This window comes from Thamnophis sirtalis, unplaced genomic scaffold, assembly GCF_051295495.1.
Source record: "Thamnophis sirtalis isolate CommonGarterSnake01/CBP01778 unplaced genomic scaffold, rThaSir2_p1.2 scaffold_4, whole genome shotgun sequence".
In the NCBI taxonomy this organism is placed as follows: domain Eukaryota; kingdom Metazoa; phylum Chordata; class Lepidosauria; order Squamata; family Natricidae; genus Thamnophis; species Thamnophis sirtalis.
Window position 1 is genome coordinate 1,387,675 of NW_028261384.1, and position 15,583 is coordinate 1,403,257.

The 15,583-nt window shown below is 46.0% G+C and overlaps 4 protein-coding genes and 1 long non-coding RNA gene across 6 annotated transcripts in view; 4 read left to right on the forward strand and 1 right to left on the reverse strand.

The window, feature by feature from the left end:
- The window catches only part of LOC148045713 (GTPase IMAP family member 7-like), a 34,465-nt gene extending 26,073 nt beyond the window's left edge, over positions 1-8,392 (forward strand). The window contains exons 1-3 of one of the 2 annotated variants that reach the window (XM_087712297.1): positions 3,622-3,967; positions 5,303-5,357; positions 7,161-8,392. In XM_087712297.1, the coding sequence (XP_087568423.1) occupies positions 5,339-5,357; positions 7,161-7,822 (681 nt within the window). In that variant the 5' untranslated portion in view covers positions 3,622-3,967; positions 5,303-5,338 and the 3' untranslated portion in view covers positions 7,823-8,392. Of the gene's footprint in view, positions 1-3,621; positions 3,968-5,302; positions 5,358-7,160 lie in introns of those variants that run through there. The other variant, XM_087712296.1, reaches the window with a different exon arrangement.
- The window catches only part of LOC148045712 (GTPase IMAP family member 7-like), a 62,604-nt gene that overhangs the window by 26,074 nt on the left and 20,947 nt on the right, over positions 1-15,583 (forward strand). The gene's annotated exons all lie outside the window — the stretch shown is intronic.
- The window catches only part of LOC106541018 (GTPase IMAP family member 3-like), a 209,097-nt gene that overhangs the window by 20,588 nt on the left and 172,926 nt on the right, over positions 1-15,583 (forward strand). The window lies entirely within an intron of this gene.
- Positions 480-2,780, reverse strand: LOC148045715 (uncharacterized). The gene is made up of 2 exons (XR_015696300.1): positions 2,469-2,780; positions 480-836 (listed from the first exon to the last, which is right to left on the reverse strand). It is a non-coding gene; the product is annotated as an uncharacterized LOC148045715 (long non-coding RNA).
- LOC148045716 (uncharacterized) overlaps positions 10,478-15,583 on the forward strand; it is a 5,842-nt gene continuing 736 nt past the window's right edge. Inside the window, exons 1-3 of the mRNA XM_087712141.1 lie at positions 10,478-10,930; positions 11,545-11,830; positions 14,374-14,392. Coding sequence (XP_087568267.1) covers positions 10,478-10,930; positions 11,545-11,830; positions 14,374-14,392 — 758 coding nt within the window. The remainder of the gene's footprint in view (positions 10,931-11,544; positions 11,831-14,373; positions 14,393-15,583) is intronic.

Genomic DNA, 15,583 nt, shown 5'->3' on the forward strand with positions numbered 1-15,583 from the left:
GAGACCCTGGAGGATAATGCGGAGGGGGGGCACATGGGAAAAGAGGTTGGCATCCCCTCCTTCCAAGGCGCTGGAATCAAACTCAAGGCGCTGGGAAGACAAGCGTGGAGCCGCCTGGGGCTGCCCCTTCGCCAGAGCCCCCTTTCGCCTAAAGGAGGAGGGGGCCATTTAGGCACTCCTGAATTCGGGAAAGGAAGGGCCGGACCCTCCCTTGGAGACTGCATCCCATTCTTCTCCCATACCTACCTGGCAAGGGTCGTCGAACGACTGATAGGCCATTTCTTCCTTCCTTCCTTTTCTCTCCTTCGTTCTCCTATCTCTTTCGTTCTCTTCTCCTTCCCTTCTTCCTTTTCCTTTTTCTCTCTCCTTCTTTCTCTCTTCTCCTTTTTTCCTTCCTACCCTTCCTTCTCTTCCCGTCTCCTTCCTTCTCTCCTTTCTTCCCGCCTTTCTTTTCCCTTTTCTCCTTTCTTTTCTTCTTCCTTCCTTCCTTCCTTCCTTCTCTTCTCTTCCTTTCTCTATCTCCTTCCTTCTCTTCTTTCTTCTTCCCTCCCTCCTTTTCCCTTCTCTCTTTCTTCTTTCCTTTTTTCCTTCTTCCTTTCTCTTCCCTCTCCTTCCTTCTCTTCTTCTCTTCCCTTCTCTATCTCCTTCCTTCCTTTTCTCTCTCCTTCCTTCTCTTTCCTTCTCTTCTCTCTCCTTCCTTCTTTTCTCCTCTTCCCTTCTCTATCTTCTTCCTTCTTTTTTCTTCTCTCTCCTTCCTTCACATCTCTTCCTTCCTTTCTCTCTCTTCTCCTTCTCTTCTCGCCTCTTTCTCTTCTCTTCCTTGGACAGTGGGATCTCTGTAACATCAGAAGGAGGAGGGGGAGTCACAGCATCACCATGGCAACCTACGAAGACACAGGAGGGTTGCCTCTACCCCACCTGGGGACTCATCACTTCCTCAGACCCCAAAGGCCTGCTCATGACATAGCAATAGCAATAGCAGTTAGACTTATATACCGCTTCATAGGGCTTTCAGCCCTCTCTAAGCGGTTTACAGAGTCAGCATATTGCCCCCAATAACAATCCGGGTCCTCATTTCACCCACCTCGGAAGGATGGAAGGCTGAGTCAACCTTTGAGCCGGTGAGATTAGAACTGCTGAACTGCTGAACTGCAGTCAGCTGAAGTAGCCTGCAGTGCTGCATTTAACCACTGCGCCACCTCAGCTCTCCCCCCACCTGGGCTCACACTGTCCCTCCCCCCCCCCAAAGAAAACTTGGGCTGGAGCCAAAGGACAATTTTCATTCTGGTGAGGTCTCCTGCTCGACCTAGATGACCTCTTGAGGTCCCTTCCCACTCTGTGATTCTGTTCTGTCAAAAAGTAAAACAGCACATCAGTTCCAGAGCTGGAAGGGACCTCAGAGGTCATCTAGTCCAACCCCTTACTTGGGCAGGAGACCTTTACCAAATCATAGAAAGAGAGAGTGGGAAGGGACCTTGGAGATCTTCTAGTCCAACCCCAAGTCAAGCAGGAGACCCTTGCAGAATCACAGACTTGGAAGGGACCTCCGGCCCTATGGAACGATCTCCCCATGGAGATCCGGACCCTTACAAATCTCCAGGCCTTCGCAAAGCGGTTAAGACCTGGCTCTTCCAGCAGGCCTGGGGCTGTTGATTTATCCAGCCCCATTTTTATGTTATGAATGTTGTGTGATTTTAATGTCTGTATTTTTTAATTTTTATATGTTCCCCCTCCCTGCTTTATCTGTAAGCCGCCCTGAGTCTCTCGAGAGTGGGCGGCATACAAGTCCTAATAAACTAAACTAAACCTTGGAGGTCATCTAGTCCAAGCTGGGCAGAAATTAGCTGCTAAAGGTGTGAGGGGAGGGTGTCCCCGGGGGCTCCAGTGGCTTATTTTATTATCCCCGGCTTCAGCTTTGGGGGCAGGGGCGAGGAGGGGATAGAATTGTTGTCTCTTACATTCCCGGGACTTTCTCCTCTGTCCGGGCTTCTGGCCACCTACAGAAAGCTCTTTTGCGGCTTCTGGTTACTAGAACCTGGCAGGTGGATTCCTGAGGCTCGGTTCCTTGGGGCTGTGGGGGGGGGGGGGTTGGGGGGTCCCAAGTAACAACGGATGGGTTAACAGGAAGATGCCCCCCTCCAGTTGCAGAGCCTGAGGGAGCTTCGTCCCCTAAAGGGGGGTGGCTTCGTCGCTGAAGACCCCGGGGCGAGGGATGTTCCCTAAGATTCCGGGTTGGGAAGCTATACCCCTAAAGACCTCGGGGGGGGGGGCTATGTCCCCTAAGACTCCGGGGGGGCTACGTCCCCAAAGTCGTAGCGGGTGGAAGGGGGAAGCTACGCCCCTGTAGGGCTGTGGACCCTCCTCGTCCCGCTTTGCAAACGATCGACACGTTCCCCCTCTCATCCCCCGCCCGCCGCACCGCCCATCTCCCCCTCCCCAGACCGGCTGAGACCCCCGGTCCATCCTACCTGAGCTCGGCCGCCGGTTCCTCGCTCTGTATGTGGTGGTGGGGAGGGGGGCTCGGTTGGAAAGCGAAAGCCGGAGTGGGGTGGGGGGAGCGATTCCGTCCCTCCGACAAACTTTGGCGTCCCGCGAAGCTGCGGCCGCAGGAGGGGGCGCTGGGGAGCCCCCAACCCCACCCGCAGAAAGAAGAAGAGCCGGGGCTGGGTGGAAAGTGGGTCGCGGGGAGATTCAGGCTCCGTCACCTTTCAAAGAATAACCGAGCGCTTCCAGCTGCGTTTTCTGAAAAGTTCCGATGGGAAACGCCCCGCTTGCTCGCCTCTGCCTCTCCCACCCCCGCGATCTGAGGCGGGACGAGCGTCTTCGGCGGGGGGGGGGGGGCGACAGGGCTTTGACGAAGTCTGGTTGGTCAATTCAGTGTCCTGCTTGAGTTGGGGGGGGTGAAAGAGGGGAGGTCGGACTAGATGATCTCCGAAGTCCCTTCCGAGTCCCGGCTATTATTCTGTCAGGGTCTCCTGCTGGAGCATGGGGTCGCGCTAGATGACCTCGGAGGTCCCTTCCGGCTCTGTCATTCTGTAAGCGTTTCCTGCTTGAAAAGGGGGTCAGACTAGATGACCTCCGAGGTCCCTTCCAAGTCTATCATTTCCCCCTCCCACGCCTCTTCCCAGTGACCCGATCTGCCCTTTCAGGGACTGGGGTCGCTTGCTATGAAATGAGGGGGTCTGTTTCTCCACCCCCGCCCTCCCCCCCCAATTGTAGGCCGTCCCTTTTCAACTCGGGAGGCTGGGAGGGGTCGCTCTATGCAAAAGATGAATCACAATGATTTAAAATTAAAATTCAAAACTAAAATTAAGTAAAGTGCAAAGTAAAGTATAAACTAAAGTAAAGTAATAAAAAGGATATTTGCGGTCAACGACCCGCCGCATCTTGTGAGCGGATGCGGGCAGCTGGCGCCTTTCTTTCCGCGCATGCGTGTGTTTGTTTCTGTCTTTGTCTCTGTGTGTGTGTGTTTTTGTGTGTTGAGTGAGGGGGGGGGAATCGCTTTCTTTCAAGCACGTGATTTCCAAACAAAGCAGCCGCCACGAACACTTTCGCTTTTGCCCTCTCCCCCACCCCACCCCGCCGCTTCCAGCTCGCGCAGCCGCAGAGAGGACAGCCTGGAAGCATCTGTAAAAACCCCTGTGATATAAAACTTACGCGCTACGGCTATTGCTATAACTTTCCCTTATTGCAACGGGGCGTTTTGGGGACCCGACGCAAGTTTTGGATCGCGGCCCCCACGCGCGCGCTCCCCGTGGGCTTCGCTGAAAGTACGTGTCTTCGGGAAAAAGACACCCCCCCCGGTTCCCCTCTTTCGGTTCTGCCAAAGCTATTTCTGTGCGGCGATCGGTGGACAGACAAGGGACTCGCGGACCTTCCTTGGAGCAAAGAGAAGCGGTGGTCGCGGAGACCCACCCACCCCGGCTTGCCTCACCTCACTCCCCCTCCGACAGAAGGAGGCACTCAGGTTGGTGTCTGTCCGGTGGAGACTCTATGGGGAGAGAAAGAGGGGAGGGGGATACGGAGATGAGGGACCCGTCGCTTTGCGCGTCAACGGGGCTCTCCCCCCCCCCCCCCGTCTCCGCCCCGCCTCATTTCCTGAAAAACTCTCCAAAGGTCCCCAAAATTGAAGGGTTGCTTGGTTGGGGGAGAGGGGGTTGGACTAGATGACCTTACAAGGTACCTTCCAACGGTTGATCTGTAAAATGAGCTGGGGTGGGGGGAGGGTGCAGGATCAGTGGGGAAGGACCCTAACTGGGTGGGGGTCAGAGACTTCTTGGTTGATTCTGTTTTTTTCCCTTCTCTCCCTTTTACTTTCCTTCCTTCTTTCCTTCCTTTTCTCCCTCTATGCCCCCTCCCCATCTCCTTCCTTCCGTCCTCTCTCCTTATTTCTCTCCCTTCTTTCCTCCCTTCCTATCTCCTCTTCCTCCTTCCCTCCCTCTTTCCTTATTTCCCTCCTTCTTTCTTTCCTCCCTATCTCCTCCCTCCCTACTTCCTTCTTGCCTTCCTCCCTCCCTCATTTCCCTCCCTCCTTCTTTCCTTCCTTCCTATCTCCTCTCTCCCCTCCCTCCCTCCTTCCCTCCCTTCCTGTCTCCTTCCTCCCTCCCTCATTTCCTTCCTTCTTTCTTCATCTCCTCCCTTCGCTCCCGCCTTCCCTTCCTCCCTCCCTGTCAGCCTCTGTTTTGCTGCTTGCTTTTCAGCTGCCATTGAAACAGGGAGGGAGGGCGTGGTATTTGGGTGGGGGAAATATTCTGTACAGGAGAGACTATAAGAAGGGAGTTGTTCTCACCATTTGTTTGCGCATATGGAAGGAAGGGAGTTTCCCGCCAAGGGCAACTGTCCGGCATACCAACCTGATGATTATTTTTGAAGATGTCTCCCCCCTGACAGCTGTGGGGTGTACTGATTGGACTATAGGATGGGGTTACCAAGGGGAGGGGAATGAATCATGTATTGATATCTAATGCTTTCACGCCCTTTTGCTCAGATCCAGCTTTGCTTAGCTTCTCATTACTTATAATCAGTAAAAGTACACTTAATTCTGCAAAATGGAGTCGAGTGGTTTCTTTCTTGGTTATTAAGTGAAGGAGCCGTGATACTCCCTCTCTTATTTCCCTCCCTCCTTCTTTCCCTCCTCCTTCCCTCCCCTCCCTCCCCCTTCTTCCTTTCCTTCTTCCTTTCCTTATTTTACTCCTTCCCTCCCTCCCTCCCTCCCTCCATCCTTCTTTCTTTCTCCCTGGGTCCACTGGGGTTGCGGGTGGGGAGACTCCCTGGCTAATTCTGTTTTCTGCTTCTCACACAGAAACTTTTAGATTTGTGCTGTGCAATTTCTCTGGAAATGTCTGAACATATCCAAGGTAAGTCTTCCCCGGATGGGAGAGTACATGTAGATCTCGACTTACAACCAAAATGGAGTCCAAAATTTTTATGTCGTTAAGTGGGTTCCACCACAAAAGCGCGTAGGACAAAATCGCGCTCGACAAAAGCGCGCTGTGACGTCATCACAGCGCGACGAAAAAGATAGAAAAAATGTAAAAATAAAGCTAAAACCTTCCCCTAACCCCCCCAAACCTAACCCTAAACCTAACCCTAACCCTAACTCTTAACCTAACCCTAAACCTAACCGTTAAAGTAACGAAAAACGTAACGCTAACCCTTATCCTAACCCTAACGCTAACGCTAACGCTCTAAAGCTAACCCTAACCCTAACCCTAACCCTTACCTTTATGTGAATCGGCTTGCTTTAATTTAATTTTTATTAATTTTTATTTGAATTTTTCGATCTTTTTCGTCGCGCTGTGATGACGTCAAAGGCGCGATTTTGTCGATCGCGCTTTTGCCGTCCGCGCTTTTGACGGGTCACGGTTAAGTGAGGCATTTGTGGAAGCGAGTTTTCCCCCCCTTTAATGACTTTCCTTGCCCCCACCTTGTGAATCGCCACAGTTTAAGATGGGCTAGATTTAGATTGCTTGTGAGCTCACCGGGATTCATGACTTATGTTTGTAATGTTTGTTTGTAATGTTTATTAACATTTGTAGGCCGCCCTTTTCCCTGAGGGGACTCAGGGCGGCTCACATAAAATCAGGGAGGGGAAATACAAACAATGACATAGACACATATAATAAAAAGTAATCAGCAACATGCATTCATCATTCGGGAGGGGCAACTATCCTTGTCCCCAGGCCTGACGGGCTAGCCAGTTCTTAAGGGCTGTGCGGAAGGCCTGGACGGTGGTGAGGGTACGAATCTCCACGGGGAGTTCGTTCCAAAGGGTCGGGGCTACTACTGAGAAGGCCCTCCTCCTTGTAGTTGCCAGCCGGCACTGGCTGGCCGATGGAATACGGAGGAGGCCCAATCTGTGAGATCTAATTGGTCGCAGGGAGGTAATTGGCAGGAGGCGGTCTCTCAAGTATCCAGATCCACTACCATGCAGGGCTTTATGGGTGACTAATAGCACCTTGAAGCGCATCCGGAGATCGACAGGTAGCCAGCGCAGCTCGCGGAGGATAGGTGTTATGTGGGTGAACCGAGGTGCACCCACAATCACTCGCGCGGCCGCGTTCTGTACTAGCTGAAGTCGCCGGATGCTCTTCAAGGGCAGCCCCATGTAGAGCACATTGCAGTATTCCAGCCTAGAGGTCACAAGGGCCCGAGTGACTGTTGTGAGTGCCTCCCGATTCAGGTAGGGTCGCAACTGGCGCACCAGGCGAACTTATGATGCCTTTCACTCCTCCCTTGGGCTCAGCCGGGACATCTCCCACAAATGATGGATGGATTGATGGAGGTAGGTAGATATGGAAAGAGAGACAGAGAGAAATGAGAGAAAAAGAAAGAAAGAAAGAAGGAAGGAAGGAAGGAAACAAGGAAAGAAAAGAAAGAGAAAGGGAGATTCCAAGTGCCAGGAAAACTAGGAAGTTCAGCAGTTCAAATAAGTATCAAGATTGATTGCCAGCTTAAGTTCACTAGAAGAATCTGACCTATTAATGTTCAAGGGAAATGAGCAGGAGAGAAGAAAGGCATTTGTTGTGGGTTGGATTGAGATCGCACTCAGGGATTCATGACTGATAACGACTTTGACCCCTCCCTCAGGCAACAGCCTACTCATCTACAATGCTCCTGACTGGTCCCCTTCTTGTCTCTTCTCCCCCTTTTGGTTGTAGAGCAGGAACGGAGGATCGTCCTGGTGGGCAAAACCGGCAACGGGAAAAGCGCTACGGCAAACACAATCCTGGGAAAGCGGGTCTTTGAATCCAAGATGGCTTTCGTTTCCGTCACTCAGAGTTGCCAAAAGGAGGAGGCCGAGGTGAATGGCAGGAAGGTGGTGGTCGTGGACACGCCCGGATTCCTCGACACCGGGCGTCCCAAGCGAGAAACAGCCAACGAAGTGAACAAGTGCGTGAAGTTTTGCTCCCCGGGTCCCCACGTCATTCTGCAGGTGATTCGTCCCGCCCGTTTCACCAAAGAGGAGGAGGAGGTGGCTCGCTTGATCAAGGAGATCTTCAGCCTGAAGGCCAAGAAATACATGATCCTCTTGTTCACCCGGAAAGAAGATCTGGAAGGAAAGGCTCTGAAGGACTTCATCGACCAGGGGAACATCGGGCTGAAGAAGCAGGTATACAATTGTGGGGGCCGCTTCCTGGCTTTCAACAACAAGGCCGAAGGAGCAGAACGAGAGGCTCAGGTGAAGGAATTGATGACCATGATTGATGAGCTGGTGAAGGAGAACAAAGGGGCTCCTTGCTACACGGAAGACATGATGAGGGCCGACAAAGAGAACTTCAAGAATAACAAAAACTTTTCCTGGTTGTGTCCCTTGTTTTAGGCGACACCTCCCAAAAAATTATCTCTGAGCCTCGGCCTCACGATGGCAACTTGGCAAAAGGTCCCCACTCTGCTCTTCTCCCTTCGGCTTTCCGCTTCCCTCCAGAAAACCCACATGAGAAATTGGTAGCAGAGTCTCCCCGATCCAATTCGGTCTCCCGAGAACCTGGTTTCTCCCCTCAGGTGAAAGGACTCCCTTCTTTCTTTCATTCTTTCCATCCTTCCTTCCCCTCCCTCCCTCTTTCCTTCCCTTCCTCCTTTCCCTGCTTCGTTCTTCCCTTTCTTCCTCATTCTTTCCTTCCTCTTTCTTTCCTTTCCATCTTCCCTCCTTCCCCCCTCTTTTCCTTCCTCTCACTCTCCCTGCCCTTTTGCTCATAGTAGCAAAATCTTGAAAACATTTCCCTTTCGCTCCCTCTGGCACCAAAAAGCATCAAGGCAGGACAGCCTTGGGGTATTTCTTCACCCCTTCCCATTTTCCTAATTTATGTTTTCTATGTCTGCCACCTGTTTTCTACATCACAATAAATATATTCATGTTTTCCTCTACATCACAATAAATCTCCTCACTTATCAAAAAGGTTGTGTGTGGTTTGTGTTTGTGTGTGTGGTGTGGTGGGGGTCAGGGAGTTCGTGTTTGCTCTTTGCAAACATTTAGTAGCAGGTGCCATGAAATCTGGGGGGTGGGCGGATGGGAGGAGGGATGCTTCAGGCTCTCCGAGATGGGCTTCAAGAACACCCGGATGGGAACGGAAACAACCCGCTCTTAAAACATTCTCGTGTGAATTTGATTGGACGGGGCAGCCCAGTGGTGGAAGGCAAGTAAAGGAAGGAACAGTTAAGACTTGGGGGATTTGGGTGCGCGATTTTCAGTTCTGGCTTTGCCTTGTTGTAATTCACTTGACTTGATAAAGGAAACAATACCTTTATCGATGAATGGAGTTTTTACTTAAGTCTGACCCAGGGACACTGGTGAAGGTGGTCCACTCAGCCCAATCGGCACCATGCCACGATGCACTTAAAAGGCAGAGGAGAGGGGAAATACAGGTAGTCCTCAACTTACAACAGTTCCCTTAGTGACCGTTAGAAAAAATGGAGTTACAACCACTTTCACATTTACGTCTCTGGCAGCATCCCTGTGGTCGTGATCAAAATTCAGATGCTGGCAAACAGACTCCTATTTATGACGGTTGCAACATCTTGGTGTTGCATGATCCCCTTTTGCAACGTTGTGACAAAGAGGGAGTCTGATTTGCTGAACAGACAGAGGATTAACTTCACAACTGCAGTGATGTAGGGTTTTTACAGTGAATCATCTGAATGGTCCTTAGAACTGAGGTTACAAGTGTAAGTAAAAACTGCAGCAATCTGCAGAAAATATTTGCCTGTCAGCTATTCTTTGCTTGCAGTGTTCCCAGGCATGATCAAGGACATGGGATGATGAAACAAAGTAATCACCTGCAACATTTTATTCACTTATTTGATAACACTTGATTTACTCAGCTATTACAACGTGAACGTTCTCACGTACACCAATGATGTAAGGACTAACCAATTATTGTGCCTTGGAGACTTGTTAGCCAATAATGATATAACACGTAAAGTGGGTAGAGCTCAAAGAAGCTGAAAACACTATAAGAATGATGTTTCATGATTAATAATTTTGCTGTTGATTCTCATGTTAATTCTGGATGCTCAATAAACTTTGGTTGATTCAGTTATCCGTGAGCGGATTACATTCCTTTCATCTCCAGCCTCGGGGACCCTAAATGCTACATTTTGGCGCCCCGAACAGGGACCCATACTTTATCCAGGGAAGGACAGACGTCGTCAGCTCAAGGGCTCTACAATCTTACTTTATAAGATTTCTGTAAGTATGGGATCTTTGCTTTCTCAGGAGCAAAGGCAGCATGTTAATGAGTTGGGTTATCTTCTTAAGAAGTCTGAATTATCTGTTTCACAAAAGGCTCTTTTTCGGCTGGTCCGTGAAATTGCTTTAAGTTGTCCTTTCTATCCTGCACAAGGCTCTCTGAAGTTGTCAGACTGGGAAAAAGTTGGCAAGGTTTTGCATTCTGAGCCGAGGAAAGATATAGATGTTTTGCATGCTTGGCATTTGTGTCGGTATGCTATAGAAATGTTTGGTCAGAAAGAAGATTCTGTTTCTTTCTTATCATCCCCTCCCTCTCAACATTCTACTACTGTGATTTTTCCTCCGTTGTCTGAAAAAGAAATTTCGTCTTTTGATCTTAAGTCTAAGTCTGAAATAACACCTTCTTCTGTTTCTTCTGACATTGTGTTAAAGCCTCCTCCCCCTTCTCCTATCCCCCCTCCTCTTTCTCTTCCTCCTATTCCCCATCCCTCTGCTAATATTCTTCCAAGGTCTGCTTTTCAGAAAATGGTAGAAAGTTGTAAATCGGATGTTAATATTTCTGGAGAAGAGTTAGCTGAATTGTTGTGTGTGTGTCCGGTTCAGTACCAACCAGGGCCACAACCAGGTCAACAGATTGCTGAATGGGAAGGTTTGCCATTTCAGATTTTAAGGGAGTTAAAAAAGGCTATTTCTGATTATGGTATTACTGGAAATTTTACTAGAAGTCTTTTGGAAGGAATTAAGAATGGCTATACCATGATTCCGCAGGATTGGAAACAATTGCTTAGAATGATTTTGACTTCTATGCAGTATGTTGTTTGGGAAAGTGAGTATTTGCATCATTCTCAGGCAGCTGCTATAGGTAGTGGTGGAGTTTACACAGCAGAACAGTTGTTTGGATCAGGTCAGTTTGCAGATATTCCTAATCAGGTTTTACTTCCTCCTGCAACTTTGGCGGTGGTTTCTGAATGTGCATTCAGGGCTTTTCTCAAGGTTCCTCAAGCCGGAGAACCTAAAGTTAGCTTTTCTAATATACGTCAGGGAGTGAATGAACCTTATGTTGATTTTGTGGAGAGACTTTCAAAAGCTTTGCATCAACAGTTGAATAACCAGGAAGCAGCTGCAGAGTTGCTTCATAGGTTGGCTATTGAAAATGCTAATGTGGACCATAAACGTGCTTTGCAGCCTTTAAAAGCTACAAATCAATATACATTAGCAGACATGTTACGTGTTTGTCAGGATGTAGGTTCTCAATCATACAAAATGAATTTGTTGGCTGCTGCGATTCAAAAAGGGAGAAAGCCGTCAGGAAACTGTTTTAAATGTGGAAAATCAGGTCATTTTCAGAAAGATTGTCGTTCAACGTCATCTACTGGTGGTGAGCGTCCTATGAAGAAGTGTCCTGTTTGCAAGAAGGGTTTTCATTGGGCAAATCAGTGTAGATTTCGTTTGGGTTCGGGAAACGGTCAGGTGGGTGTGGCACCCACCCAGAAAACAAAGAGTGCCTTTCCCGTTGTGAGTCTCCCTCCTCCCTCTCTTGTTCCTCCTCCCTCTCTGGTGCCTCCTCGGCCACAGCAGGTAGTGCTATGATTGATTTAATTACTCAAGTTGATTTGGATTTTAAATTGCCTTTAGAAGTGAAACTGGTTTCTTCTCAATACACTGGTCCTCTTCCTTCTGGTTTGGTTGGCATAATCTTACCACGTTCTTCTGCTCATAAATTGGGATGTTTTGTAGTTCCAGGAGTTATTGATTCTGATTACACTGGAGTGATTCTTATGCAAATTTGGGTTAACATTCCACAATTTCTTCCTAAAGGATCTTCTGTAGCACAACTTCTTTTGCTTCCCTATAAGGTACCTAACCCAGGTACTGGAAATTGTGGTGATTCTGGATTTGGTTCAACTCTTACTTCTATAGGACTCTTGCAGTCTATTAATTCTCATAGGCCACTTCTTACTTTGTATTTTAATGAGCAACCGTTTCAAGGTTTGTTGGACACAGGAGCCGACATTACTGTCATCTCCCTTTTACAGTGGCCTGTCCAATGGCCTAAACATGATGTTAATTCCTTGTGGGGCATTGGTGGGCCTACAAATGCTTGGCAAAGCATTCATTCCACAGCCATCACAACCTCTGCTGGTAAATCTGTATCCTTACATCCTTACATTTTAGATATTCATACTAATATCTGGGGTAGGGACCTTCTTTCTCTTCTTAATGCTTATTTGATTTTGGATGATGGCGCTTCCTCTTAAATGGCTTTGTTCTACACCTGGATTGAGCAATGGCCTCTATCTTCTGAAAAATTGATTGCTTTGCATTCCATGGTACGGGAGCAATTGGCTGTTGGCCATATTGAACCTTCAACTAGTCCATGGAACACTCCTGTCTTTGTTATTAAAAAGAAAAGTGGAAAATTGAGGTTTCTATCTGATCTTAGAAAAATAAATGAATGTATTCAACCAATGGGGCCTTTACAATGTGGTCTTCCTAATCCTAATTTAATCCCACAGTTTTATAAACTATTAGTTGTGGATTTGAAGGATTGTTTTTTCACTATTCCTTTGCAGTCACAGGATAAAGAAAAAATTGCTTTCACTGTGCCTGTTTTAAATAATAGTCAACCTACACAAAGATTTCATTGGTGTGTCTTACCACAAGGTATGCTCAATTCTACTATTTGTCAATATTTTGTGGATCAAGCTTTACAACCTTTTTGTGATCAATTTCCTTCTTATCTTGTTTACCATTATATGGATGATATTTTAATTGCAGGTTCAGATCTTGATGAAGAACAAGTGCTACAAACATTGACTACCATTGTAGCAAGCAGAGGGCTTTTCATAGCTCCTGAAAAAATACAACGTTCTGAACCATATTCATACTTGGGTTTTAAAGTTTTACAATTTTCTTCCATTCCTATCTTATGTGAACTTAAGGTGCAATCTTCATACACTTTGGTTCAGTGGCAAAAACATTTAGGTACAATCAATTGGGCTCATCCATATTTTAAAATTTCTACAGGAGAAATGTTACCTCTTTTCTCTCTATTAAAAGGTTCCAAAAAACCTGGAGATTTGGTTTCACTTACTGTTTTGCAAAAGAAATGTCTCCAAGACATTCTAAATAAACTTAAATTGGGATACGTTGATAGAATTGTTTCTATAGCTAAGAAATTATGGTTAGCAATTCTTCCAACCTCACCTTTACATACTGGATGTCTTTATTCTATTTTGGATGAAAAAGTGATTCATATTCATGAATGGTTGAATTTGTCTGCTTCTCCTCCTAGAAACATTTTTCCTTATCAACAGGCTTTAGAAGAATTGATTATGAAAGCACGACGAAGATCTTTGCAATTAATAGGTCATGACCTGGATGGAATAGCTTTCACTCGTACTAAACTTGAACATGAACATTTGATGACTGTTTCTGATTCATATCAAATTGCATTTTCACACTACCTTGGTGATATTCAATATTCTTTACCTAAAGATCCTAGAATAGTTATTACAAATACATTGAATCTTTCATTTTCTTCTATTTTTACTTGTTCTCCTCTTCCTGAAGCTTTAACAGTGTTCACAGATGGATCACCTACTCGTGGAGTTGTGGTTTGGACGGATGGTCAACAATGGTTTTCTAAATTCACTTCTGTTCAGACATCTGCCCAACGTTCTGAGTTGGCAGCTGTTATTTTGGCTCTGAGATTATTTTCTGATCAGCCTATTAACTTGATTGTTGATACCAAATATGTTTTCCTTGCAATGCAATCTCTTCCTTATGCTTATTGTGTTGTTGCTCTTGACATTAATCTTTTGTCTTTATTTTTATCTTTAAAACATTAGAAGAACGTGTCTTTCCTTTATATGTTGAGCACATTAGGAGCCATTCTCCTTTTCAAAATCCTTTGACGGAAGGAAATAGACGAGCTGATGAGACTCTCAAAGAAGTTACAACTCTTTTTTCAGATCCTGTTGCTAGTCATTCATATTTTCATCAAAATGCTAAATCTTTGGCTAAACAATTTTCTGTCCCTATGTCTCAGGCTTGTGACATTGTTAGAGGATGTACTTCTTGTCAACAATTTACTGTTCCTTTTCCTATGGGAGTAAATCCTCGAGGAACAAAAGCTAATCAAATTTGGCCAATGGATGTCACACAATTTGCTACCTTTAAACCATACACTTATTTACATGCATCCATTGATACATATTCTCATTTTTTGTGGGTCACTGCTGCTAGACATGAGCGCACTTTTGATGCAATGTCTCATTGTCTTTCTGCTTTTTCCGTAATGGGCCGACCAATTCAATTAAAAACTGATAATGGTCCTGCGTATACTAGCAAGGACTTTAATTCTTTTTGTCAACAATGGAATATTAAAGTGATATATGGAATTCCTTACAATTCTAAAGGGCAAGCTATAATTGAGCGAGCTCATCATACATTCAAAGCTACATTAACTAAATTAGTAAAATCTGAATCTGGTCCTTTCAATTTGAGAAAAATTCAAAATTTGATCTCTATTGCTCTTTATGCATGGAATTACTTAACTTTTTTAGATTCCTTTTCAGATATTCCAGTCAAGTTTCATTTTCAGACGTCCCCAGGTTATAAGTTGATCGTGGTTATAAGTCGGACATGGTTACCTGCAGTTGAAGATTTGCAAACAAAGCAAGCTGTGTGGATTCCAGGCCGGTGTGTTCGGCCTTATCATGGAAAAACAAATGAAAGATCCAAGGATGCAATGTCCTCCAATATTGCCTTGGAATCACATTGAAGATCAACCTCAATTGAAAAAATCCCTTTTTCTCATGTGTTGTTTTCTCTTTTTCTTTTACTTTCCGGTTCCTACTAACTCGGAAACAACTCTTGCTTTTTCTCTTAGTCCTAATCTTTGGATTTATCACGCTCAATATATGTTTTTGATTCATGGTCGTAATATAACTTTATATTATGAACCTCCTATGGCTCTTGGTCAAGTTGCTTTTATTCCTAATCTAATTAATTCTTCTGTTTTCATTGTTTCACAACTTCAACATATTTCTTCTTCTTGGCTATTTTCTACTCCTCCAAATGAATTAAATTTAGTTAGATGGAAGTATATTCGCATTAACCAATTTACTACAGGTTTTTGTTGTTATGCTCGTCATAATTGGCTTAATCAATGGTCTGACCCAAAAGCTAAACATATTTTAGATAAAGTAGGGAATTATAGTTATTGTACTCAGAAATATTGGTTATGGGGTACTATTAAGGTTCCACCAGAAAACCGCGGACGACAAAATCGCGGTCGACGAAAGCGCGCGTTTGACGTCATCACAGCGCGACGAAAACATCGCGCTGTGATCGAAAAATGTAAAAATAAAGCGAAAACCTTACCCTAACCCCCCCAAACCTAACCCTAAACCTAACCCTAAACCTAACCCTTAACCGAACCCTAAATCTAACACTAAACCTAACCGTTAACCTAACGCTAAACCTAACGCTAACCCTTAACCTAATGCTAAACGTAACCCTAACGCTCTAAACCTAACCCTAACCCTTACCCTAACCCTAACCCTAACCCTTACCTTTATGTGAATCGGCTTACTTTAATTTTATTTTTATTTGAATTTTTAATTTTTTCCGTCGCGCTGTGATGACGTCAAATGCGCGCTTTCGTCGATCGCGCTTTTGTGGACCGCGGTTTTGATGAGTCACGACTATTAAAACATCACAAGATCATAACACCATACCCGATATGTATCCTGAAAACTTTCCTATTTTTCAAACTGTCTCTTCTAATACTGGAACAGGTGGATCAATCTGTGCTGGATGGCAATTAAAAGATCCTGCAATGTGGTTTTTCTTTGACAAATATGCAGCTAATGTACACCCTCAGAACTA